This window comes from Melospiza georgiana, chromosome 9, assembly GCF_028018845.1.
Source record: "Melospiza georgiana isolate bMelGeo1 chromosome 9, bMelGeo1.pri, whole genome shotgun sequence".
In the NCBI taxonomy this organism is placed as follows: Eukaryota; Metazoa; Chordata; class Aves; order Passeriformes; family Passerellidae; genus Melospiza; species Melospiza georgiana.
In genome coordinates this window covers 11,352,379-11,379,820 of record NC_080438.1, presented here as the reverse complement: position 1 = coordinate 11,379,820, position 27,442 = coordinate 11,352,379, and the positions used below count along the sequence as shown (strand labels likewise).

General features: G+C 37.6%; 1 protein-coding gene across 3 annotated transcripts in view; it reads right to left on the bottom strand.

The window, feature by feature from the left end:
* VAV3 (vav guanine nucleotide exchange factor 3) overlaps window positions 1-27,442 on the bottom strand; it is a 147,257-nt gene that overhangs the window by 25,245 nt on the left and 94,570 nt on the right. For all 3 annotated transcript variants that reach the window (XM_058030245.1, XM_058030247.1, XM_058030246.1), the window contains exons 18-20: window positions 27,012-27,034; window positions 24,016-24,061; window positions 2,337-2,473 (exon numbers count right to left, since the gene is read on the bottom strand). In XM_058030245.1, coding sequence (XP_057886228.1) covers window positions 2,337-2,473; window positions 24,016-24,061; window positions 27,012-27,034 — 206 coding nt within the window. The remainder of the gene's footprint in view (window positions 1-2,336; window positions 2,474-24,015; window positions 24,062-27,011; window positions 27,035-27,442) is intronic.

Sequence of the window (27,442 nt, the reverse complement as noted above, 5' to 3'; positions counted from 1 at the left end):
TTCTCTGTAGATCACTATACATTTTTTATCACACACAGTAGCTACTACACTAACCAAAAATACAGAGAAGTGCAGAGGCAGCAGAGGGAAAATCACATAGGCAGTATTTAAGCTACAAGTCCTTTATACCGGTGATATTTTAAAAAATAATTCTGTGCAAACAAGTAACAATCTCACAGATTTGAACCTGTGTTCAGCAAAGCTGCCTTACCCCATTTCACATCATCTGCTTGAATACAGGTTACCCTTTGTATCCATATATTCTAGTTACTCCTGAAACACAAATCCCACTCGAGTACAGACCTAATTTTAAGTGGAGTTCTGAAACAGTCTGCCATCTAAGTGATACTTATTTTCAATACTAGTCCTACCTGAATAGCAAGTGGTACCACACTCAGTAAGAGCAGCCACTGAACAAAACATATTAATGTCTATCAAGACATCTTTGACCACACTTCAGCTACAGCTCAAGCACTGCTTAGTAACCTGTATTATTTATTTGATGTGCTGTAAAGAATGAATTAGTTTTACCTAAACTACATGTACTTATCTATTACAATCATTTGAATTTCTGAATGGTCAACTTAGAAAACCATTGTAATATTAGTCTAGTGGGTCAGCTGTAAATTACCCTAAAAGCCCTTTTGAATAATTAAAGATTTTAATATAAAGTGCATTTTGCAGGCTCTTTCTTAATATGCATTTTAAAATGTAGATGTCATTAAAAGACTCAGAAAAATCTGTATTAAGCAGTCTGTGACAAGAGACAAAAAAAAATTCCTGAATGATGCTAATGGAGATGACAATTTCCATTAGGATTCAAATCTATTACTGAGGCTTCTAGGGAAAAGCCTAACGCACTTTCTGGTTTCTGGTAGTTAAACACAATGAAATTCTAGCTAAATTCTTTAGCATGATAATGACAAACAACCTCTAAGACAATTGCCAGTAAATTGAGCTGACAGATGTGTATGAACATGGCAATAGAATCAGTCCCACGCGGTAGCAGCAATTTTGGCTTGTACTAATTGTATTAGTCAGATGATTACCTTTCTAGCCAGTCCTCAGTCAGGAGCAGGTTTAAATGCTTCTCCAGATCAGAACTCTAGACCTTGCAGAACCAAGTCCTACATACAAAACTACACAGACCAAACTCTGCCATTCGAAAATATTTATTTTTAGTGATGCAAATTACCCAGGGTGTGCTAAGTAACAGGTTGGGGGGTTTGGAGGGGAGTTGGTTGGTTCTTTGGATTTGGAGGGTTTTTTGGGAGGGGGTAAGGTGATTCGGTTATGCCTATTTACATATTTTTTACATAAAGTAATTCTATTGTTTATTACTTCCCCCAATTAAATGTTCAGGATGATACAGTGACATAGCAAGAGTTCAGTGATCCTGTCCTGAAGAGTTTGAAGAAGATTCCATCCTAACTGTAGCCAGAAAAACAGAAGCCAAAACAAACAAGAAGAAGTATGACCTAACTCATGAGACAGACCAGGCAGTTTTTATATTATATTCATTACCTTATTATAGCTTAAAAAAAAAAAATCAGGAAGATCAAAACAGGAACATCAATTCAAGAAGACAGATATTTTCCACTTGTTGTTCTATTAATCTCCTGATAGTTCTGTTTAGCTCTGTTTCCATGTATCCAATAATACAAACAATTAAGAAAGCAATCAAGAAAAATGAGATATTTTAATGCATTTACTGTTAAAGTGAATGCAAGTCAGCATTTTCAACATTTATAGTACTCATTTAGGAAGAAATTTTAGTAACAAAAGCAGTGATGTGAATCACATGACAGCAAATTTTGCCATCAATACAATATACTTCTCCCACGTACATAAAAACCCCTATCCTTAACTGACTTGAGGCAGCATCAAGTAGTTTAGGTGTGGTTCTGTTTTGCAGAGCTATTTCTCTCCCTTATAAATTTAATATTCACTAACTGGACTTTGTCAACATAGCTTTTACTTATGTTGTGTTACAGAACCAGAACTGAAGATTCAAAAACTTTGCTTTTTGAATTGCAAACATGCTCCCTAACTCCTTAATTTCTAATTTCACTAGGATTGCCACCAATGTCATGTTCTTGCAGATTTATTCACCAGGATTCTTACTTTAAGTTTGCAAGAATGAAGATTTAAATCATATAGGAACTACTGGCAATTTCAAAGCAAAATTAGTTGTATGAGGCATTTATTTGGATAAACCACAAAGAATTTTGTTGTTACTGCTGTTCAAAAAGAAAAAAAAATAGGAGAGCAATATATCAATAAGAAGTTGATATCTGGACAAACAGAATATAGCCATTTGCTAAATGATCCAGTACCTGCCAAAATAAGCTGTGGGCATCTCCTCTAATGAGTTCAATAGTGTCCCCAACCTGGATATGCAACGGTGGCCCATCTTGTGCTGCTGGCTGTGGGATTCCATTGTAGTTCCGAATGACTTGCATTTTTGGTAAACCTGGGAAAAAAACATTTAAAAAAATAAATAACAAACAGAAAAAAATCCCAAAAGCCAGAATCAGTTTTTACTTAATGACAATCTACTGAATCTGAAAACCGTGAGAGCAATCAAGCAAAGAAACACTGTGTCTTTAGCAGGTATTTGACTAAGGCACTCGTACTTAGTACTATACCAGGCACAACCAAATAGAAAAGAATTACTTTGGAAAAACATCTCTATCCCCCTTTCTTCTTGAAGTAAAGTTGATTTCATGCCTATTTAGACTCTTCCCTGTACATGCACACCCATGGATCTCCATAGGGTTCAAATATTAAGGCTATCTTTATAGTTTAAGGCAAAGATCTCAATGATTAGCATTAAAGACACCAATATGAATAATCTCATCTGCTTTAGAATGCTATTACCAAAAACCTACAGCCAATGTGAACATGGCCAGGAGAGTCAGGACCACAATTCTTTTAGATTTCTCACAACACTTTTTGCTTTTAATTTTCATGTTATGGCACGATTTCTGGGTGCCTGCAGCAAAGCCTGGATCAATTGAAGGTTTCATTTTCAATTCAAGAACTCTAGATGCACACTAGTCCTTCCACATCAATACTGACTGCAACATAGACAACAGCTGTGCTGGGGATTTTTTTAAATTTTTTTTTTAAGGGAGCAACCCATTTCTGTCTGCTTGTGCAAACAACTGTAAGTAACTACAGTTCAAGAATCCTCCACAGGAGTGTATCAAACGGGGGGGCAATCCCTGTATCTTCAGTCAGAAGATAAAACTGTAGATACTGCAGCCCTATGTTCTTATAACTTTAACAGTTTCTTTAAAAACAAAAAAACAACAAAAAAAAAAAAAAAAAAAAAAAAAAAAAACAAAAAACAACATTTTAAGCATTATGGATAGCTAGTGTATTGCACTCAGAATGTGCTCTGATACTACAAGATTACTTGAAATCAAGTGAAGTACCACCCACTCCATAACAAATATATTAAAGATTTACAGGCTTTTAGGAAAGCATTTTTGCACTCTATTTCTAAAGTAAAGCATTTTATCACAACGCAGCTATTTTTAATTATTCTCCCTCTATCTTTAAAAAAAACACTATAGAATAATTTTCCTGATTTTAACTAAACATGGGATTTTCAAAATTTTTATCATTAAGTGGATATATAAATTTCAAAACTTAACCAATATTTCCTTAAATAAGAGTTTTGTAAGAATATATATTAATAATTACAGATAAGAGTGACAGGCAGTAAAGCCAAGGTTGCTGGGCTGCCATATTTAACATGTTTCTTGCTGGAAGGTCATCATTAACTTCATTCTAACAACAAAGGATCAGCAGGCCTACAGAAGACTTATTTCTGTTGCAAGATCACTACTGTAATTTAGGTGGCAACAAACACAAATATCCATGATCTCCTCTAAATTGTATGAAACATGAAAGAAATCACCTTCCATAATTACTACTCTCTGTATTAATGAATAAATACTAATCCTAAGTGCTGATGAAACAATAAGCAAAGCAATACCAGCTCTTACATTACTCAACCCAAATGACACCTTAACTTTTACTGTTTCTGCAAGTTACCTGGCATACTTAAAATGAGCACCTAATTATTAGTAAGCCATTATTCCACTTAGGCAAATAGCAGACATTACTTTGTTCCTAAACTGAAGGCTTTCATGCTTTCATATACTGATTCAGGACCAACAAATGCTCCATGCACTGCATGGCAAACAGGAGTAATGCTGCACACAAGTTTCTACTGAGATCTGTCAAGTTTGTCCTAATGGAAGGAAACTCCCCATCAGAATCTGAATTATAGTTCTGTGTATGTGATGAGCAGACTGCCAGCAGGTACTCATCTAAGAGGCATACATGGAAGTCAAAACAAATACACAAAAAAATATTCACATTATAAAACCATGTATCTGGTGATTTAGTTTATCATATTAATGTGAAGATACAATATACTTAAAACCCCACCCTTGAACTTAGCTCATCAGAATATGCTCAGGAAATAATAATGTACTTTTCAATTAAAATCCTTGTGTTTTTTAAAGATACTATAGTTCTAAAGTTATTAATCATAAACATGAATAAAAGTACTTTTACTTTCTATTTTCTATTTTATTTTCTATGATTATTGGTGTCTCTGAAAACCAGGGCAAGATAACTATGGGAAAAAAGGGAGAAATTGTGCTGTGTCAACCAGCAGAATTATTCAAATGGTAACATAAAATTAATCCTGTTAAAATGCATCATGCCCAGAATACTTGTGTATAATTCAGTATGCTTGATTCTGTAAAATCCAATGGCAATTTTGACTATAAAGTTACCGTGGCAGATACAATGTTGGAAGATTTGATCTAACACCTCTTGACATCACTAGAAATAATCCCATCATTTAAATAGGCTTTTAGGTTACAGCCTTAATGGAGTTCATTATCTTGCTTCAGAACTCTCCTTAAAACTTATTTTTGTAATGCCTACAGAAACTGTGATACCTACACTGCTCATTTGCTTGCTGTAGCTGGTCCCTATTATGGTAACACACAAATCTTATTTTTCCACTGGAATTTTACCACCTATTTTATCCAATTGTTGTCCTTGGCCTGCTTGGGAGTTCTTTGTGCTCAGCATTGTCATTGCTATGAATCCTCACTGCCTAGCACAAGGTACCTGCACTGTCACCACACTCACATAAACCAGCACCTGAGTAACTGGGAGGCAGGGCCAGGATCCCAGTACACTGCAACAATGCACAGTAATCACTGATACTGCCATGCCTTCTTCATTCAGACCCTTCTGTAATGATACTGCCTGCTAGCTTCAAGGCCATGGATAAAAAAATGCATGGATGAACAAGGGAAGTGGTATTTTGATGCTAATTATTTCAGCACACATTAGATTTGATTCAGATTTTGAAATGTACTTTATAGCTCCAAGTAAAACAACTGAAGGTAAATTCACTCTCCAACAACAGGAGTGCCTGAGTCACTGAGGGCCATGTTCATTTCAGTATCAATAACAGCACACATGCACACACAGCCTGTATCAAAGATAGAAAAGCAGTGAGTGCATAAACTAATAGGTTTTGCTAGTTATATGAAAAGATCAAAATTATTATCCTTGTCATATAATTTTAAACATTTTTTAAATTAGTTTTTCCAGGAACAAAAGACTAAATGACATCTTTGAATCATCAATGAAAAACAAGTACCTACTATTCTGGAATAGCTAAATTTTGGGTAAGTCTTCTTCTCTTTCCTTAAGCATGGAGAAAATAAATGGGGTACAGAAAAAATAATAAATTGAGGGAAAGAGTCAAGAAGCTCCAAAGAGAATGCTTAACATTATAGTAGCACTGAAAGAGTTTAGCAGATGAACAGTGAGCTAGTGGACATTTAATTGGGCAGAAATTGGTAAGCACTCACCTCCTAACATACACAAGGACAAACACTGGGTTTTGGTGCATCCAGACCTATCCATCATTAACACACCAGCCATCTCAAACAATCTATGAGTTTTACAAGCTTACCCTAAAACAGAACTGTTGGTTGCAATTGTTTATTCTAGAATTCTATACTCTGAGCATTTACAATTGTGCTGGCTTTGGCTGGGGTAGCTTTCTTCAGAAAAGGCAGCATGAGGCTACATAGTTTGAATTTGTGCTGAAAGCAGGGTTTGCTTGCACAATGTCAAGGCCTTTTCTACATCTTGTACCACCTGCCAGTAGGGTGGGGGTGCACAAGAAGCTGAGAGGGGACATGGCTGGGACAGCTGGCCCCAAATGCCAAAGGGATAAGCCATTCATATGACATCGTGGTCAGGATTTAAAGTGGGGGAAGGAGGAGGAAGAAGGGACGTTTGGAGTGATGGCTTTTGTCTCACCATTACACAGGATGGAATCACTTTTGCTCTCCTTGCGTGTGCAGCTTTTGTTTTAGCTGTTAAACTCTCCTTATCTCAACCCACAAGTTTTCTCACCTTAGTGTTTTGCTCCTGGCTGGGGTTAAACCACAACAAGAATCTTCTACTTTTCAGTGTAAATTAGTTCATGGCCAACTTACATCCATTTAGAAACAGGAGCCTGCAGAGTTCTTTTCCTTGTCTGCTTTTATTTTCATACTACAGTTAAAGAGAGCAATCATACCCTTATTAACCTTCATTTTGCTAGTCTAAACGAGCCAAGTTCTTTTAGCTTCCTCTCAATAAGAGACCAATTCCTCTGAGGCAGTACACCAGCTGCTTTACAGAAGTTCAGACAGGCAAGATCTAGGATATTTTCCTTGTCTTTCTTGACATTTCATTTTTAATTGGCATATGGATTCGTAACAAATATACTCATTAAGAATCCTGAGGACTTGCTGTAATTCAATAATGCAGACAAGAAAAAGTGATATTCTACAGAAACCTGAAATGCTTTAGAGTTATTAATTATTTAGAGTATAATTATGGATTATTTGTGACAGAAACAGTATAGACCCTCTCCATGCATTAATTACTGAAATGTGAAATATGTTAAGCATTTAGAGACACTGCCATTGCAATGTACATAGCTGCAGTACTGACAGTATCTGATAACGGCAGAAACATAACTGGCACAAAAATGTTACTCATGAACATGCTAAAAAGAGGGTAAAACTCTAAAACAAAGGACAAGATCAGGATTTCATCCATATATTATCATTAATGATAAAAATCCCATTGGTTCCTATTAAGTCAGACTTCCACATAACAAAGTTCTTTATCAGGAAACTTTCTAATTTAAATATACAAAAGAGTCTGGTAGTTTCCAACATTGAAATCAAAAACCAAACTTATCCAGTTATGACACCAATAAATAGCTAAAATTTACTTCACTTGAAAGCCAGGAAAAACCCCAGATTCCTAGAAAAGTCTTTACAGCCAGGCTCTGGGTCACAGAACTAATAGAAATTTATGATCTAAATTGTAGCTCATGGGAAAAGCAGAAAGCATGATAGATCAAGATTTATAAGGTACCAATTAGGTTACATTATAGAAAACTAAAACCTTTCATAAACTGCACCATGCATTTGAGTATTTCATCTGATAATTATGAGTCAGAGAAGGAGGCTACAATTTAAAATTAACATAGTACATAATAAGTTAGAATATCCATTATATATGAGACCAAAAAAAGTAAACTACTTGTATTCCTTACAGCAGCTCTGCATTTCTAAACAACACTGAATGACCCTCAGAGTTTCAGGCAGAGATTCAAAAATGTTATTTTTTGCTAACAACATGCATAATGCACACCCTATTATGACCTCTATCTGTCAAAATTGATTCCAGCATCTGTTATTTCCAAGCAATGCAAAAAGTGGTTTAGGCTTCAGGCAGGGATCATTCTAACACACAAAATAATGACACAGCATATAGGACAGCAGAGTTCAAAGGTGAATTTGTGGATAAATTTATCCTATTACCAGAAAGACATGAAACAACTTTGTCTGCATTAAACATCTCTTTCTAGTTAAACTGAAAACTTTCTTTTACTCTATGAAAAAGTTAGCCTAGTCACCAGTATTTACAACCTGACTGGAAAAAAAAACCACTAATGAAATGGAATGAAGCCTCCTGAGTTCATGAGGCTTTGAAGCTGAAACAGAATTTTAGACTATCTGACAAGGCCACATCCTGATGCTTCCAGAATCCCAAGAAAACAACACTGCCTTTCATATAGGAAATGGCACAAAGGCTCACTAATTCTGTCCTTTCTTTCACCACAACAGCATTTTGGGTGTCTGTTTGGAACCTCTGAACTTGCTTTGACCCTTTTTGGTTTATACCTTTGCAGCTACTAACACAGGGAATGCAGTCCTGCTAAGAGAGAAGCTGACATTTAGTGACTGATAATATTCTACCTGAAATCTCTGAGCAGATACATCTCCATACATCTGCACACTCCAACCAGGAAGCGAGGGCTAAGTAACTCATGGCAGTGTCTCATGGGAATAAATGTCTGAACAGTAGCCCACAGTGTCATGTATAATTTTAAAAAAGAAGAAATTAAAGAGACACAGGCAAAGGGGAACTCATATTGAAAGAAAAAATTTGTATCTACACCATGGTAAGTAAAATTACACTTTGAAGGCTTCTGATCAAGAAGCATAACTGCAAATAATAAAGTAGCAAGGAGTTATGATAGAAAGAGAAAAACAGATGGGTTGATAAGGACAGCAGTGTGAAGAACAGGTGGAACTGTTATACACACAATCTGAGCATCCATGACACAAGATGACCAGCTTTGACACATTTTTTTGGCAACATCATCTAGGTCCAACACTAATATTAAAAGCTAGGTAAAGGAAAGCTCTAATCTGAGCACAAGCTATATGAAAACAAAGTCCTTTGGCATTCTCTGTATGTTCTTCCAATCAGCTCTGCTGCCTTCATTTTTAAAAACCCTGTTCATAATCATTTTATTGCAGAATAAATGATAAACTTGGTTCTTCTCTCTTGCATTTGTCAGGAGAGCAGCTTCCCAACTCATCAGTGTCATCTATCCCTACAACCAGCAGAAATCAATGGCTTTGTTACTGCCAAGGCAAAACTTGTCTAGAAGTCCTTTTCAGCTGGGGAGGAGACATGAGGAAAGCAACACTACTAATCACTTTAAAAAACCCACTTTCAGTTTCTGAGACAGTCTATTAGTGCCTCAAAAGAGACTAGATTGGGGTGGGATTTCTTAACTTTTAGGCTAAGTACTTATAACAAAAATTACAGAACTCACACACATGAAGATGCCAGTATAGTCTATTAAGAGCTCTCTTCAGAATGGCAGTGATTTAAATAATTACTACTGGAAAAAATTAACACAATTAATAAGTACATATACCTCAAAGAAGATATTTTAATTGAACTTTATATTCTCCCAGTTTCAAGTCATTATTTTTGTATGTCATTGTAATTAAAAGTTCTAATTTTAGATACTGATTTTAAGCCTAACATTCATAAAATCATAGAATGAGCTGAGTTGGAAGGAACTTTATTGATCATCTCATTGCAACCTTCCTGCCATGGGCAGAGACACTTTCCATTGGATCAGGTTGCTCCAAGCCCCATGCAGCCTGGCCTTGAACATCCAGGGATGGGGCACCCACAGCTTCTCTGGGCAACCTGTGCCAGAGCCTCACCACCCTCACAGTAGAGAACTGCATCCTAACCACACTCCCTCCTTCCAGTTTAAAGGCAAGGTGGCTGAAATGCTGACAGAGCCTGGGACTCAGGAACATTCCACTTGTCTTCTCTTCAACTGCTTTGCCTTTGTGTACTGTTCAATCAAGTCTCCATTGGCATATGAATAACCACAACTCTAGAGTTTGCTACTTAATTTTGAAATAAAAAACCTACACAAGGCTGATTTTTAAAACATTTATCAGCTACCATAAGCCTTAAGTCAACTGTTAAGTTTCTGCTTAAAGTAAAGCAGCCCTTTCTTCCATAAACAGAAAACTTGCAAGCACTGGGGCAATATGGGGGAAGGATGCAGGGAGGGCAAAATAATCTTCACTATCTCAAAATTCAGGTGACCAACCTGTAATGCACTCCAAACTACATCTGATAAACATTCACATTTCTCTTCCATCAGAAGAATTAAAGACTGCCATCCTCCAGAACTCTGTCAGTTCCAACTACTGGAAAAAACATCTTTTTTTTCACAGTCCTAGCCATGCTTTCTGTCACTGTCCTCCCTCTCTTCTAACAACTGTTTCCTTCCTAAAAACCTTACTGAAACATGATTTGTGGTTCCCTCAGTCCTTTACTACCTGTCAAATCTATGTTTTTCAAAGACTCAAGTTTTCCACCGTTTCTTCTTAATGCTGCATATAGAAACTGTATTCTTGGCAGAGACCTCTGCAAAAATGGTCAACCAACAACCGAAATGAAGATGTGTGGGAGGAAAAAATCTGTCTGCTAACAGTCTGATCAACAACTTGTTATGAGAAACAGAAAAACACCACAACTCAGGAAGTCCTTGAGCTTCGCCAGGTTTTGTAGATCTGATCATTAGCAAAAAGCCCCCAGTAAATTGCTCTATCTCCATTTTCTAGTTAAGATCCACACAAAACTTGGAACTACATTGCAGATCATAGCGGGAGTTCACTGCAAGGAAAATAAACAAGACTAGCAATATTATTCAATTTACAAGGCTGCTTTTGGAAACTGTATGAGTTCTGTTTTATTTCTACACGTTTGTTTTTATATTACAGTAGTTTTGCTGCTTAAAGACAGCACTTATTTGATCAGAATAAGAAATTTAGCCAAGAAAATCCAAAATCCAAACTAAGTTTCAGAATAATTTTTTTTTTTAATTTAGAAAAAGAACTCTAACTGAAAGCATTTTCTTACTTCACTCTTAAGCAGGGATATTTATTTGGCACACTGTGTCACTCATTTTAAGGAGCCTGGAACCTCATCTCTGTGCAAGAAAAAAAACTGGCACTACAAAAATACTTCTGAAAAGTTGTGTTTTTAAACTTCAGAAGAGAAAGTCACAAGGGCAGCCTGTCAGGAAAGAATGACTTGATTCTTATTTAGATGGCTGATGACCATTTGTCTCTCACCCCCTTGAGGGTGGTTCTGCTCATAATTCTCACAGATTCACTCCTGAGTTTAATTTACTTTTGTGTCACCAAACAGAAGGAAAAGAAACTCTGAAGACTTTGGGAAGTCAGGCAACAAAATGTTACAACACAAATACAAAAAATTAGTCAAGTACACTGCTGAAAGAATCGACAAACGCTAACCCAATCCCATTTGCACAGCAAGTGTTTTCATAAGCTGTATCTGCATCTTTCAAACACTCAATCTTGACCTGTAATACATATATTTGTCATTGTAGATTCATATTAATTCAGAAAACCTGAACATGCCCTAGGTTGAGAATTACAGACTGCAAATGCAAGAAAGTATGTCTAAAATAACTGACATTTCTCGTGCAATTCCAAAATTATGTAGTAGTTTTTATACTCTAACCCAGGTAATTTCTCAAAAGAGGAGGAGAACTCTCTCCATGACTGCACTGAAAGAAAGCAAAGAGCTAAAAAAGACACTGACTTCCTAATGGTCATTGCCACATACTTCTTGTGATTCATTTACAGTGAAAACTATTTTTCCTTCATTGACAGACCTTAGTTTCCTCTTCACAGCAGCTTTTCCTCCATACAAGTGTTAAGGACAAGCTCTTGTTGTTTTGTACAGTTCTAACTTCAAATGTTTATTCAGGCACCTACTCCTTACTTGGACCGACACAGGCAGCTATTCTTGTGAGAGGAAGGGATTTTGGAATTGCCGGGACTGAAAAGAGTCTCCGCACTTTGAAGAAGCGTTAGAAACAGCTGAGCATTAAATGTTCCATGGGAATAAACAACAAAGAATAATCAGGTTCAAAAACACAGTTTTCACTTGTTTTGACAAAGTAATGAAATCTCATCCTTTTAATGTAGTCTAGGAGGTGAATTAGGGATATAAACTTTAAAAATCCTGCTGCCTCAAAAGTCAGCAGCTTAACTTTTTTTTTTTTAAGTTAAGCAAAATGGAGTTTTGGCATATGAATTAAAAAGTGTGGTACATGTGGTTCTGCTTTTTATAAAAGCACACGGTATGAAGATTAACCAGTGTTAATTATCACATCTTTTAATGTGATGCCATAGACAGGCATGGCATTCTAATTCATGTATTTGTTCAAACATGCACCTGCCCTCAGGGGCCAATAACTTGCACTGGGCAGATACTACAGATGAGCTATGAAGGTGTGTCCAGACAGTAGATTACAGTGCAGCAAAAGGCTCTGAAAAACAGGGACAATTCTTGGAATATACAAGTCCATTATTCCATAGAAGCAATTATTTAGAGCTGTACTTTAAATACTCACTTCCCCATGCCCAGGGATAATTCTGCAGCAAGATGAAAAAGGCTTGAAAACAGGAACCCCACTTTGGAAACTGAATTTAATAGTGCAAAATGTAATGAATCTTGTACAGGACCTAGACATTTTTTCTAGTGTTGAGAATTCACAGACTGAATAATTTTAACAATACAGAATCCATAAAAATACATGCCTACACCACCTAGAATCTTTCACAGGTATCAAATTTAAAAACACACATTGCTGAATATGTGCTGACATCTGATTCATCAAGAATTGCAAGAATAAGAATTCAATTCTCTTTCAGACAATTTCTTTTGTGCTCAGTATTGACTAATAGCATCTGCCTCTAAGATGAAAGGCCTTAGTCTCCCATTTGTGTTACTTGCAAGAACTAAATTCTCTGGCAAGAGAAGCATTTTAAATTATTACACAACGTGAAAGGGAAGAGGCTGATGCCTGGCAAAGCAGGCAGGTCCCAGCACATGACAAATAATTTTCCCTGCACGCACCCTCTTCATAATGCTGTATAATCCTTCAGCTTTTCAAGTTAAACACTCTCATGATCTTACTCTTCAAGCAATTTTTCTTCACTGTGGCCTCTACCCTGATTGCAGCAGATACTTCTTTTACTTCTTAACTGAGAGTTCTTAGCACACATGCAAAAAAAATTCAGGCCTTATACACCTTCTTTGCATGCAAGCATCAACAGACAAATGTGGCCAAGAATTAAGGCATTATATTAAAGCCACAAAAAGACACCACGTTTTTTGGCTAAAACAAACCTGCTTTTAAAAAATGTGCCCACTTATTTCTGGTCTGTATAGGCCACAGCATATAAATTATTTTCTTTCAGAAAAGAGAACAAAACTTGTTTTCATTACAAAGTACTTGTGTTAAAGAAGTAAAAAAAAATGAATACGTATTTCACTGTTAACATTCCAACGCAGTTAAAATTTTATTCCTAAATAGTATATACTTGGGATTTTGTTTTTATGGTGCACACTTTGCATATTAAAGTATTGGCAATCTATGAAAACAAATTCTAGAAAATTCAAAAGGCATCCTGTTTTGCGATGCTTTCCCATGAATTTGTAGTATCCCTAGCCTCAATTAGCAGATATACCTAGACAAAGGCATTCAGACTAGAATGAAAATATCCAGAGTATAAAAATATATATCTTACAACTATGTTTTTACTGTCTTCATTTATGCCAGCCTTTCTTTTCTAGCACAACTAGCATACGAAAAATTTTATACTATTCTGATACGCTCCCTTTTATCAAAGAAAAATATTTTCAATTTTTAGTTACAATTTTCAAAATAGTTTACAAATTTAAGTAGAATAATTTTCTATGTATATATAAAAATAAGTTCTTAACTTGAAGACTGTTTACATGATGAATAAATAATAAGCTGTAAAAGGACCCTCTTTTAAATGCAGACATGAAAACACAAAATAAAATAATAATCTATCACTTGATCTTTGTTGCAAAATCAAGACATTATTAGTAAATTATCACAGGCAATAAAGATGGGTATCAAGTTTAGTCCCTGTCAAGACATCAATGCTGCCATAATAATCACACTGCATCTTAGATATTTTTCCTTCTTTCCTTCCCTGTCAAGAAACCCTCACATATTCATCTGCACAATAGTGAAGGTTTTCCTTCCATTTTCTGTTTCCAGTTTGAATGTGGCTTATATACTCCAGCAAAGTATGAGATTTGTTAAGACAGAAACCACACCCAAAAGCAATAAAGTCTATGGGCTGATATCCCAGGTAAGTCAGGCTGACTTATCTCACTTATCTCCTCACTGCAGCTGCCACCCGTGACCAGTTTGCTATTACCTCACTGAAGTTATTTAGCCTGTGACTGGGTGATCCATACATTCAAACAAAAGGCAGTAAGGGGACACCCTAGCGGGAAAAAATGCCACACAGCCTGCAGTTACATCAAAGAATCACCAGAGATCAAACTGACACCAGCAGAACACCCAGACGTGGTTCTTTCTCCCAAAATACTGCCCTGACAAAGAATACACCTCAGACACTTAAGTCCCAGCATTGGCTCTTTGAGCTTAGTTGATTCTTCAGTTAGTTTTTCAGGTGCCTGAGCCTTGTGCAGAGCAACACACAATTACAGGGTTTAAATCAATATCCCCAGAAAAGGACAAATAATTGGCATACAATGCACAGGAGCAGTCAGAGCTTTAAGTCCCTATCATTAAGCCTCAAACTCTTTTCCTTTTCAGCCTTTCTTGTCCCCATGATAAAGCAAAAAAGGGGAGGGTGAAAATTATAGGGCAACCTGTAGGGTCTTCTGTAAAAAAGAAATAAAGGAAAAAATGCTGAAGATATACCAGCATTAAGTGAATTCCAGAGTACTAAAATGATCCCTGCCAGTCACAAGAAGACTGCTACTGCCAGGAGCGTAATGTTGTTCTGGAAGGAAAGCTGTGATCCATACATGCAGCTCTTGTACCATATTTTATGCTATTTGTTGCTGTCAAACCCAATTAAGGAACAAGTTCAAGAAGAGTAAACATCACACTTTATTGTCTGAAGTAAAAGACAGTGCCTCATGCTGTCCCCTCTCCACATGCCCCATTCCAAACAGGCTGGTTAAAGAATAACCTCTACGGTTAACGGACTGTGGCACCTTTTCAAGGTATCAGATAATGAAGTTACTTTTTAATTCCCTGTTGCACACTGAAGCTTAAGAAACACAAGTTCTAAGAAGTGCAAGACTGAACATGTCTTCTATTTATTTGCAGGTCAGCAAGAGCAACAATAAGGGCTGAACTCCAAGTTCTTTCACTTAATGCCTAAGTACCTTACCTTTTTTCCTGGATAAACCACATCTAAGGATTAAAACAAGAAAATAAATAGATTCTACTGAAAAATCATCAGATCAGGTTTTATAATGTCACTACGTGAACATGCTAAGTACCAAATAAATTCAAACATTACATCGCCGAGCTGCTAATTATGATCTGTAAGCTATTTCTTAAAACAACCCAGTACCATAAAAATAAGTGGTTATATGTGAGAAACTCTGCTGTAATCAATAGATGTCTCAACACAAATATCTGACAGCTGTACAAGGCAGACTTCTAAAGCCTACTATAGAAACAGAATTTACAAGTATATGGATAATACAATATAAAGACTACAGTCAGGGACATTGTTCCGAGTTCTTTAAAGCACACAATGAAGTAGAATTATATATTAATGTGGATTAGCAAAATACTTTTAACAGGACTCACAACAAGGCTCTCTTCCAGCTTACATGATATAAGAGGAAAATTTTGCCCCCCTGCCCCCGATAAATAAACAACAACAGGACAGGATGAAAAAGGCTGGAACAACAGTATTTTTTTCAAATAGAAGGCAATGTCCAGAAGAGTCACCCAAAGGAATCTCTGCTTGGCCCTTCCTTGTTCAAAAAATTAATAAGCATTATTAAATGGTAGTAAGAGTGGATTAAGTCTTAGAGAAGGTGCAAAAGCATTTCTTTAAAAAGATCACTACTTGCAAAGGATTGAAGGAAGATTTCATGAGCAACAGGATTCAAAATCAGAGAATAACTCTGGGTGGAAGGATCTTTGGAGGCCACTTGGTCACACCTTCATGCAAGACCTAAAGTAACATATGGATTGAATACTCATACACAATGATGGAGTGTGAAACAGGTATCATCACAGAGACAACAGATCTCAGACTAATTGCTAAGTATTTTTTACAATCAGTTCTTCAATATCATAATCAGATTCTGCTCTGTACTAACTCTTAAGAAATTTCTTGTGGCAGACACAGAACTAGAAAGACTGACAACTCTTGGACCTAGAAGCCCACAAACAAGCAAACAGGATGGTCAGACATACAGAAGAGCTTCTGTATCAGCAGAATTAAGCACACAATAGCTCTTCAGGCTGGAGGACACATGGCTGGAGGGGATGTGACAGACCACTCATCAGTGGCATAATAGTGACCAGGGGAAAAGTACTCATTATTTCCTTATTTATTAGTCTTTTTCTTGATGCAGAAATATACAGGAGTCAAAGCAATAGGTAGCAAGTTAAAAGCAAACAAAAAGATGTGCTTTACTCACACAACTAATTATGAGAGTGACAGTTAAAGGATGTTGCGAAGATTTTTGACTGGTTTAAAAAGTGCTAATGAAAATACATGGAAGGATGGAATACATGGAAGGAAAATTAAGAGCTAAGGAACAAATACACAAGGTAAGGAGGGAGGTACCACAGCACCTTACCCCAAATTCTCTCCTTCAGCATCAATTTAATTGGCTGCTGTTGGAGGGATCCTGAGCTAGCTTGGCCTGCAGCCTAGCTCAGCCTCATTGTTCCCTTCTCTGGCAATCTCAAAGTGGTGAGCAGATTAAAAACCCTCCTGAAAGGCAGCATCAGTTTCTCAGGATCTTGCCTCTGGCCTCTTCTACCAAGCTTTAAAACCTTCCTCAGGCAAAAGGCAGAGGCAGTTCTGGGAGCTTCTCTTGTGTGAATTTTCAGCAGTCTTTTTTCTCCCATGGGACGACTGCTTTCAATTTTACAATGTTTCCCAAATTCTTTGTGTGAGAATTACTTTGAAGTAGTGATCAAATACTGATTTAGTTAAATGAGTGAGCCACAAAAAAAGAAACCATATGCTTTAGAGTACTGTTAAAATTCAGTTACTTTTGACTATTTTTAATCATTCATTGCCTCATTATCTTTGTTTTGCCTTCTGAGAATTACAGCACCCTGAAGATTAAAATCAGATATGAAAATAGATGGGTAAATGCAACAGTCCTCCTGAAGACGAATAAGATTTGTAAGTCCCAATAAACTCTACCAAATACCAAGCAATTCACTTCCATTTGCCAAGGTAAGTAAAGGCAAATTTGGGCCACATAGCACAGGTCTCTTCCCTTTTTTTTAAATAGTGCTGCACTGCACTACTTTTGTGTGTGTTTAAAATACAAAACAGTGTATTTTTTTGTTTTACTGATCATACTTGTATGCCCATTTTGGCCACCTCTACCTGACCTTTTTTTTCTTCCTGACAACTTCCATGCAGTTATCTTTGAAACAGTGATGTTTTGCTTAAATAGTTGATGTTGAGTGTTTTTATGCAGAAAAGGAGAAAGATACTGAAGGATTTTTCATCCATCTCAGCTTAAAAGTTATGTTAATATATGGCTAAGTATGTATTGAACACCATTACTTCTCTAAGAGAAAAATGAAATGTTAATTGCTTAAGATATAGAGACAGTCCCAAAAACACATCCAGTAAGACAAAAGAGTTTAAATCACTCAACTAAGAACTAATCTTGCAATCCAACCCGACAAGGATGAAAGAGTTTGACAAAATAAATACATTTCACCCTTTGGCATCTGGGTCTTCTGATGTTTAATTAAAAGAAAAGGCTAAAGGCTATGTTCTTCTCTGAATGTTAGCTCACTGCTGAGATGCCAAGGGGACAGCACCTTTCAAATACCTCTCCCCAACAGGAATGTAAAAATAATTTTAATTTAAAATAAAACAACCCAAATAAAAATCATTAAACTGCATTTGAAATGCTTCATTGGAAGACAAAACTCTGCTTCACCTTCCAGAAACACATTAGTGGAAAATTTCTTGGTGCAAAACATTAGACATGTCCTTTCTTGTAACACAACAAAGATGAATTCATTATTTTGTGAAGCGCTGCAGAGGAAAGAAAAAACAAAGGCAAAGACCTTAACTGTAATACATATTTTTAATAAATATGTGAGATAAATTAATTTGATCTCACAAATTAGGCTACACAATTCAGGGTGTCTCTGAATGCACAGCCATTGAGGCCCAGCTGAGAGAACGTAGGACCACAAAGAAATGCGCTGACTCTGGTCTCAAACACCAACCCCCATCCCAGCCACTTGATGTAAAACATGCTCAAACATGTCTATCAATACCAAGAGCTGCAATCCAAGTCCCTCAGAGAGCTCCAGAATTCCACACTGGGTCAGTGAGCAGCAGCACATCCCTCCTGCCAAGGAGTGCTCTCCTTGCAGCCAGTGTGCTCCCAGCTGCCCCCTAAAACCCATTCTGACCTGCAATTCCTCTGCTCCACACAGACTCCTGGAGACATGTATTGGGTACAGTAGAGGCACCTTGAACAAAGTGCTTAAATGCTGTGTAGAAAAGGAAGTAGTATCCATAGCTGAATGAAACCAGCCAAAAGTTAAACACGCATCACGTAGATGTAAAATCAAACCTTGTTCTGTAGCTTGCTTAAAGCATTAGCACGCAGAGAAGTCCTAAGTTACTCCATAAATCTAATGCTCCACAAACATTAAAAAAAGACCTCAAACTTTGTCAAACAACTATTTCTTCACTAGAGAAAGCTTCGTGAAACATTTCTCTTTGCTCCAGTATTCCTCCTGGCTTTCCTCAATGTAATTTACAGTCACACTTTTTGTCCAGCCACTGAAACACATCATGTTCCATGCAAGCAGTATCTAAAGCTGGAAAGAATGCCATATGTATATTCTAGTTCTTAAGGGACTGCTATTCACTTCTACATTTTATTTACAGGAAATGTAATTAAATAACAGTATTAAATGTATATGAGAAACACCAATCAAGGTATTTCTTGAGTCTATACACAGGGATTCCTTCATCAAAGCAAAAAGATGCGACTTGGTCTAATTCACCCTGATGAAGACAATCCTAATAAGGAGATACTATCAATGACATCAGTCAACTCCTCACAAAACACAGGGGGTTTATTTAACACTTTTTTTAGTAGACCTTTTTCTACGGCTTAAAACCAAGATAAATTCTTGCTCTCAACACTGATACTGATGGCCAGTTGGTTAATATTGGGCCACCAAAACCACAGCCAGACTCCCAGGTAGCTGCTGCCACGGTACAAGCGGAGAAATAAATTGCTGAATGCCTGTTTCCAGCACTGGGCTTCACGCTGTTTTTTTCTCATCCATGAAGTTGGCTATTGTCTATACTGGGCTGAATGAGAAGACAACAGTCGATCAGGACTACTGAGGATGTGCCTGGATAGCTCAATGAAACAAGAAAATGGGTGACAGGCTTCAAATTCTTACTTAAAGGGTAGCTTTATCTTTAACAACTGCATACTTGGCAAAGAATTATCTCCTGGTTGGGATATCCCAGCATTTGAGTTTGAGCCAGATTTTGCTTTTGGCTGGGCATACACTTGGAGTGGCACTGAAATAGAAATCATAGATAGACTTGCATATCACAGAGCACACTGTGTGAGAATTTGTGCAAATATCTCAGTCTAGCATGCTTCATTCTTAACAAAAGAAAATTTAAACTGCCAATATGACACTACCCCTAATTTTTACTCCAAAGACAGGATGCAAACACTACCACACTACACAAACCCCCAAATATTGTTTCACTGCTTAGTAATCACACACAACCTAGTTAAAAGATGCCAAAATCCAACTTCAACAAAATATCAAGCACAGAGTAGCTTATTTCCCACTACAGCTAATGAAATAAATGTAGCTCCAGTATTGTACTTCTCCCTACAGACTGTTGCTGCTTGTTTAATGCATATACTTCAGGCCCTAAAACCAGTGACTCTCTTCAGATCCCAAGGGGTTTTTAATAATCTGTGTAAAACCAATATTAGAGGATTCACAAAGCAAGTATGGACCAGACACCAACCAGAAATATTAATACCTCTTTTTAAAATTATTATTTCAACTTCAAATTTGTGGGCTGAAAGATACACTTTCCCAAGCTATTGCACTGTATACATGACTTGCTAGTATTGTTTCCCTCCATCCCAAAAAAGTTTAGGATGTTTTACTTATATTTGGGATACTTTACTCAAATATTTTACTTTCTGTGATGGAGAAAATATTGGTTCTGGCCCTCCGTTCAGAACTGAAGCTTTCTAATCTTTAATCCTTGCTCATAAAGAAATCAGCTGTTTAAGAAGTCAGAACATGCTCAGCAGTGATCTTTCACAGATCAGATTTTGAGTTTAATCTACAATGAATCTTGACTATAAGGCTTAAAGTATTCTATTTTTACCAAGTTTATCCTTCAGATATGAAATATACTTTCACACTTCTAGAGATTAAAATTCCAATGTTTATATTAGCAGAAGTGTTTAGGGTAAAACCAGTTTCAAAAACACTAAGCTGTGAATCTGTCACATTTAGACTCTTTATACCATAAAAAAAAATAAAGACAGCAAACATACACTGTACTATTTCAACAGCTGAGACAGACAGTAATTTTTACTCATATTAAAATAAATACAAAGTTACTTCCATTAAAAACATTGGTCAGACTGTATCATCCTTCTCAAGAATTCACACAATAAGAATTTGCGCTTATGAATATACATATAAATGCTTCATTTGTCATTTAAGCCAAGGGTGTATTTTCCATGCTTAAACATATTCCCTACATGAGAATAAAATGTCATATAATTATCATTTCACATGCTCATTCTTTGCAAAAACTGACATCAGTCTGATCGCTTCTCAAATGTATTTAAGCAGAATTATGTTGTTCTACAGTCACATGCAAGCTGTAGACCAAATTTTCCCTGGATTTACAGCTGCAGATGTATTCACCAGCTCATTTCATCGATGGCCTTTATTATCTCCTGCTTAATCAAAAGAGAGGTTATTTAAAACCTGTCCCACTAAAGTTTAGTAGATGAAGCAAATCAGGAGGCTCTCTGCAACTGGATTGCAGGCTGAAGGCCTAGTGCACAGCATAAATACAAAGCCATATTTTGTAGGATTTCCAGTCTTCTCTTCACCTGTACAGTTTCTGCAGTGTTCTTTTTGTACACATTTTTCTCATTACTGCTTTCATTTCATGGGAATTTCTCTGACTCATCATCCATTAATCATTTTTTCTTCTACCTTTCTTTCTTATCCAGCACAAATCAAATCTCAAGGAGGAGACTGTCACTGTAAAAACTTTTAACCCAACTTCAAAGAAACAAAAATAAAAAAGCTATAAACTAATTTATTGCCTTTAGGGTACTTCAGCTAAATAGGTTCCTTCATCAATAAGCTTTACCTGCAGAAAACAAGATATTTTAATCCAGAATCCTCCCACTGTTTTGTTTAGACCATCCTTCAACTTGCACTACTTCTCATCAAATTTGAGTGATTTTTCATTCCAGGCTAAGCTGGGTCAGCAAAAGTTGAATTTGACTTTAAGCATAAAAAGAGAAGCACCAATGCATTAACTTGACCATGCTATTCATTATTCTTCACTAAAATAGCCAAGACAGACATAACAGAACAATCTTGAAAAGTTACAACCCAAAATATTTGCATTTACTGCTGATATCAAACTCCATCACTATTTGCTCAGTCACTGCAGGTGCTGGTTATTGATTCACAGCAAGTGTCAGCTCCCTAACCTAGCACCAAGCTCCAGCACCATCACAGCACAGGCTGCAGCAGCCAAACCTCCTAAACACAAAGCAGTCTGGCAGTCAACCTCCTGACCACCTCTCTCAGCAAAAAGAGCATCCTGGCACTCAGACTCTTCAGAGCTGTGCATGTCAGTGCTCTTGGAAAGCTCTGAGGCTCAATGCAGTAAAGTATGCATGACATGACTGATCTCTTCCAAGCACTGCCCTCTGGATAGCATCTGTCTCTCAGGCAGTGTGCTGATGAACAGTAGTACTTAGATTATGCAAAATAGATTCCAGGAGTTCACCAAAGACTATAAAGGTATACCCACTGAGTTACAGGAGGACACAGAATGCCTATCTTGACAAAATGCAAAACAAAAACCTCATTTCATTTGAAAACTGACAGTATATGGTATATGTACAGAGCACATTAGCATGTTATATATTTCTCATTACTATTTATTTAAAACCTTTAAAAATTGAGAAAACATTCTGTAAGGACTCCTCTAGAGCCATGTCTCTAAGAAAGGGACTTAAAATTCATGCAAACATTCTGTATTTCTTTTGGCTTTCCAAAATATGAGGACCAAGAACTTCACTCTATAACAAGATTATCCCAACAACTCAAAGAACTGTTCTGTGTAGGTAAATGGACAAGGCAGGGTGCAAGCAGAACTGTATTTTAGGCATTGGCTACATACAACTTTTAAACACCTACTTAATTCAGCTATTTTTGGTGATTTCCGTGGTACTTAGTCTTCAATAAAAACTACTTTTAAAGCATCCTTGCATATAAAGATGCTGCAAATACTTCCATCAGACTTCAAAAGCAAGTAAAATCACTAGCATACTCAAAAGGTTCTCAAAGCTAAATTACTTGACCTTCTATGGCTCTGTATGAGACAGCTGTGTTTAAAGGTACTGAACCTATAAGGCCTATTCTGCAAGCACGCAATTACACTTCACTGCAACAGGCACCAATGACTGGGAAGAACTCAGTCTTGTTAGCAAACACTTGGACGAAATCATCCCCTTCTGCATTATTTGATTCCTACCCTCGATGTTTTCCCCTCTGACTGTATTAATTTTCAGAGTTACAGGGTGCTCATTTTTTGCTTTTATGGCTGCAGTCGTCACAACACACAGAACAATTTCTAGAATCATGGAGCAGGTTTATTTTGCTAGAGGGAACAAAGTGACGATACGTGTTCCAAAACATGTCAAAGGTACGTGAGTAAGAAAGGTGTGGTCTGCTCCAGCTAGTTACAACATTTAGACTTTCCAAGCCAAGGCAGCTGCAATGCTAGTGGCACAACCAGCATTCCTACTTTTTGAAAAGTACTTAGCTCTGCCAGGCTATAATGTGGTGTACAGAACTGCCATCCTGTTTAATGTTTAACTCCAACTATTCTCAGATGTCCACATCTAGAAATATTTAATAATCCACAGCTTACTTTTATTCCAAATAATATCTGCATAACAAATCTCCAGTAATTAAACTATACAAGAAACAAAGGACAGAAATGTAATTACTGACACAAACGATACTAAAAATATCACAGAGTTACACTGAAAAACATTGAATATTTTATACAGACACATAATGGGTCTCCAGAGGAAATGTTCACCCACTTGAGTACACAACCTATAACCAAGCATTTAATTTTCTTAAGGGCTGCTGCTGCCATGATTCCACAGAAGTATCTACTATAAACTAACAGGAAAAATAACATCAGTTTGAAGCTCAATATAAAACTGCAATTGATTTATGCCTTTCAGAAAAGCAACTCTTAACAGTTAAGCACTGAGCACCACTACATTTAAAAGCTGAGAATACCCACAACTTAAAGACTTAGAACCTGAACTTTAAAAAACTGTCTGCTATCCATCCCTTAGTTATTTCTTATAAAACTACAGAGTACGGTCGGGCGGGTCATATTAACTGAAAGCCCAGAGGCATTTTGTTGTTCAAATAGAACCAGAGCTCTACTTAAAGAAAAAACAAGGGAAAACAATTAAGGGTTCAACCAGCTGACCATATCTTTGAAATCACAAACAGAGCAATCGCTTCAGACCTTCATGACTTCAGCAGTCAAGTTCTCAGCATTGTGTGCATGGCAATAGTAGTCACAATGCAACTTAACAAAGCAAGTTACAGCTTTCTTACTCTTTTTATTTAATGTTTAAGTATTAAAAAGTCATGACACAAACCTGGGTCCACGTGTCTAGAGCTTCTTCTAATTCCATTTGTTCGTTTCTGCAGAGCAAAAATAAGAATCAAGGATATGAATAAACATGTTTTCATGGGAGCTCACTGCAATCCTTTCATTACCACAATCTACTAGGCAAAGCTAGTTTTCTTAGAGTTATTTCCCCCAACCACCAACACAATTATCTTTATCTCGTCAAAAGATCACACTTTGAAAAATATTCTTAGTAATGTTGCTAGCTTTTTCATATATCCCATTTTTTCTGACACTAGGCTGAAAGAGTCTGAGTCCACAGAAGGTTTGTTCATACATCAGCATTTTTTGATACTGAGAACAAATGTATTTTTTAATAATTTATGAATAGGATAGGGGAAAAACATGCAGTCTGGCATTATCTGCCCCAGATAACATCCACCAACACAAAAGTCAAAGCCACTTGCATTACTCATTACTTTAATATGGTAGAAACTTTCACTATTTCTACTTTAAACTGAAGCTAACTACAATTCCCCCTGGAATGCCTAATTTCCTTATTTTCTGGGCCCGTATTTAAATATATTTAGTAACTTGTCTGTCTCTGTAAAATTGGAGGAACCAGAGTTGTGTGAAATGAGAAACTCTCTGACAAGATTCAGACTATTTCAATTTATTTTCTTTATTTTATACACTAAGACACTTACTATGGATCCCTGGAAATTTCAATGTGCAATAATGCATATCTGCAAACTACTCATCTGCTTTAGCAAACTTGTTTTATCTGGTAACTTGCATGATGATTCATGCATTTATTTATTTTTTAATCAAACCAAGTAGAGAAAGGCACATTGCATAACAAAGGGAACAATTAGGTTGCTCTGATTTACTCGCCGTTGATATAAGCTGATGCAGGACACACACCAAGGCAAGCAGAAAGCAGTAACCTGAGGCATAACCCAATTACCAAGCCCTGTAGCAGGCAAGCAAAATCAAAAGCTTGGGTTGAAAATGGCTTTCAAACTCTCAAGTCCTTGGACATGTCCTCTTTGTACTCTACATGTATAATTAAATCAAGGATACAAGTTTTGCTTTATCTGTAGAGGATAGAATAAAAAATTAAAGCTGATACCACAATGAAGATAATAGTACTAGATAAAAGCAAAATGCTCAGTTATATCCTCTATTGTTTTTTACAGATGGAAGCCGTGTAACTGATATGGACTGATGCAGATTGGTGAGCACCCACAGATTTGCACAAGAAAGGGAAAGGGCCAGGACTCAGAAAAGTACAAAGGGAGAGAGAGAAATGCTAAATTGAAATAAAAACAGACGGACTGTGACAACTCAAGTCATATACACCAAAGGACTGGCTGGAAAATGGTTTCAAGGAAATAGTTCTTGAACTGTATAAAAATGAGTTCAATACCCTTAAACCTAATAAATTACCAGTAGATTCTTGACTGGCATAAAACCTAAATCTATGTTTTTCAAAATGACAGTTCCTCATCCATGCTTAAGTTTTCTTCTGCACAGAGAGAATGAAAGCAGGCACCTAAAGAGGAGTCTTGGTAAAAATTAATGTAATCCTGATGTTTTGGATCAACTCAACAGGCAATAGCAAATCAATAGCTCCAGAAAGGAGGTCTTAGTTTTCCTAACTAGAAAAAAACAGTAGACCTATTTTTTCATCCAGACACAGTATGGTCACCACGGTTAGCTTTAGGAAGCCTGGCAGTCTTGTCTACTAAATCCAGTAGATGATCTGCTCACAGCTCTCAAGCCATGCTTGCCACTTGCAGGACTGGAAAGGCATCAAGAAAATGGACCACACGGTGATTCCCAAAGTTTAGAGTGCCCTTACTCAGCACATCTGTCAAGGCAGAGACGTGACAGACTGGGCAGGACCTGGCCACAGGCATGGTTGAGGATGCAGTGAGGAGAGCAGGCACAGGGAGGGGCTGGGCACAGGCAGCACACCCCTCTCCTCTGCCAGAGCTCCCCGTCACCACACTAATCCCCTGCAGGCTGCCAGGAGCAGGAGCCCACCTGGGGCCTACATGCCAGGAGCTCACCAGAGGGTGCAGAGCTGCCCTCACCCAGCCCCACTGCTGTCTGGGGTTACAGTGACACCCAAACCGCTCAAACATCAGAGCACAGCCATGGTCAGGCCTGCACACAGCTACCCCTGCACCGGCCATGTCAGCAATAACATCCTCCCATTACCCCTATCTACAACAGCATCAAACACAGCCATCCCTATGGAGAGCAGCAACACTTATACTCACATGCTGCTCATAACTGTTATGTCATTTAAACAATTACCATAAACATCTCATCTAAAATACGTGCTAGAAGCTATAATACTCTTGGTCTGAAGTGCTGCCTCTATTTTGTCAGATGGGACAGACAAAACAGTGAAGAGGTCCCAGGAGCTGGCCAAAAAATAACCCAGGGTGGCCTGCAGCCTTCCTAGGCTGACAGCAAGCCACACTATGCGCGTCACAGCAGCTCCTCTGTTCAGGTCCCATTTTAACATCTCTCCAGATTACATAAACTCCATACCACAGGACACCTCTGCAAACATAATCTTTTCACGTGAAGAGGCAAGCACTGCCCTGCCAATCCTTCATCACCCCAGAGTTCTCTGGCACAGCAGAGGAAAAAAAAAGAATACTTTTAACTCTACAGCCAGATTTTGTCTAGGAACAGTAAGGATCTAACCACTAGTTGTGAAGCAATGTACGTTTTCTTACCTGTAGCTTAAAAAAGCATCTCCGCCCTTTTCAGTGCTCACAGCACTGTCATTTCGCTGCAAGTTTAATTCACATTTGGAGCAGAAAACATTTGTATTTAATCATTAATACCTTGTTGCTTAGACAACTTCTACAGCACTCTAAACAAATCTGTTTGCAAACCCACAAGAAAAACATACCTGCTCCAGCAGCATGTACACAGAATAATAAGGAGCTCTTATGCCACCAACAAAACAAACATCACATGCAAAAGAAAATGAATCCTTACCTCATGTTTCACGTTTCCGTGTTCTGAAACATAAGTAAAAATTGGCATTATTGTTGATTGCAAATTGTGCACCTTTTACAGAGCAATCTCAGCCTGTGCTGCGTGTGTACCAGAACACCCTGCTGCCTCCTTTGCCACCTGATCGGTGCAGCCGCCCCGAGCCCGGGCGCGCCGGGCGCTGTTGTGCAAACCCCGCCGCGCTCCCGCCGCTCATTGGCCCCGCCGGGCTGCGCCCATGGCCGGGCTGGCTCCGGCTGCAGGGCACCTGCACGCTCCAGCGGCGGCACGGCAGGCCGGGACACCACCCCTGACAAGCCCTGAGAACACTGCAGAAATGATGCAGAAATACTGCCTCGTTGGGAACTCAAAGCTACAGCTGATTGCAAGTCGAGTTCACGCCTTTTTTTTTTTCCTGTCTTTTCACAGTGTGA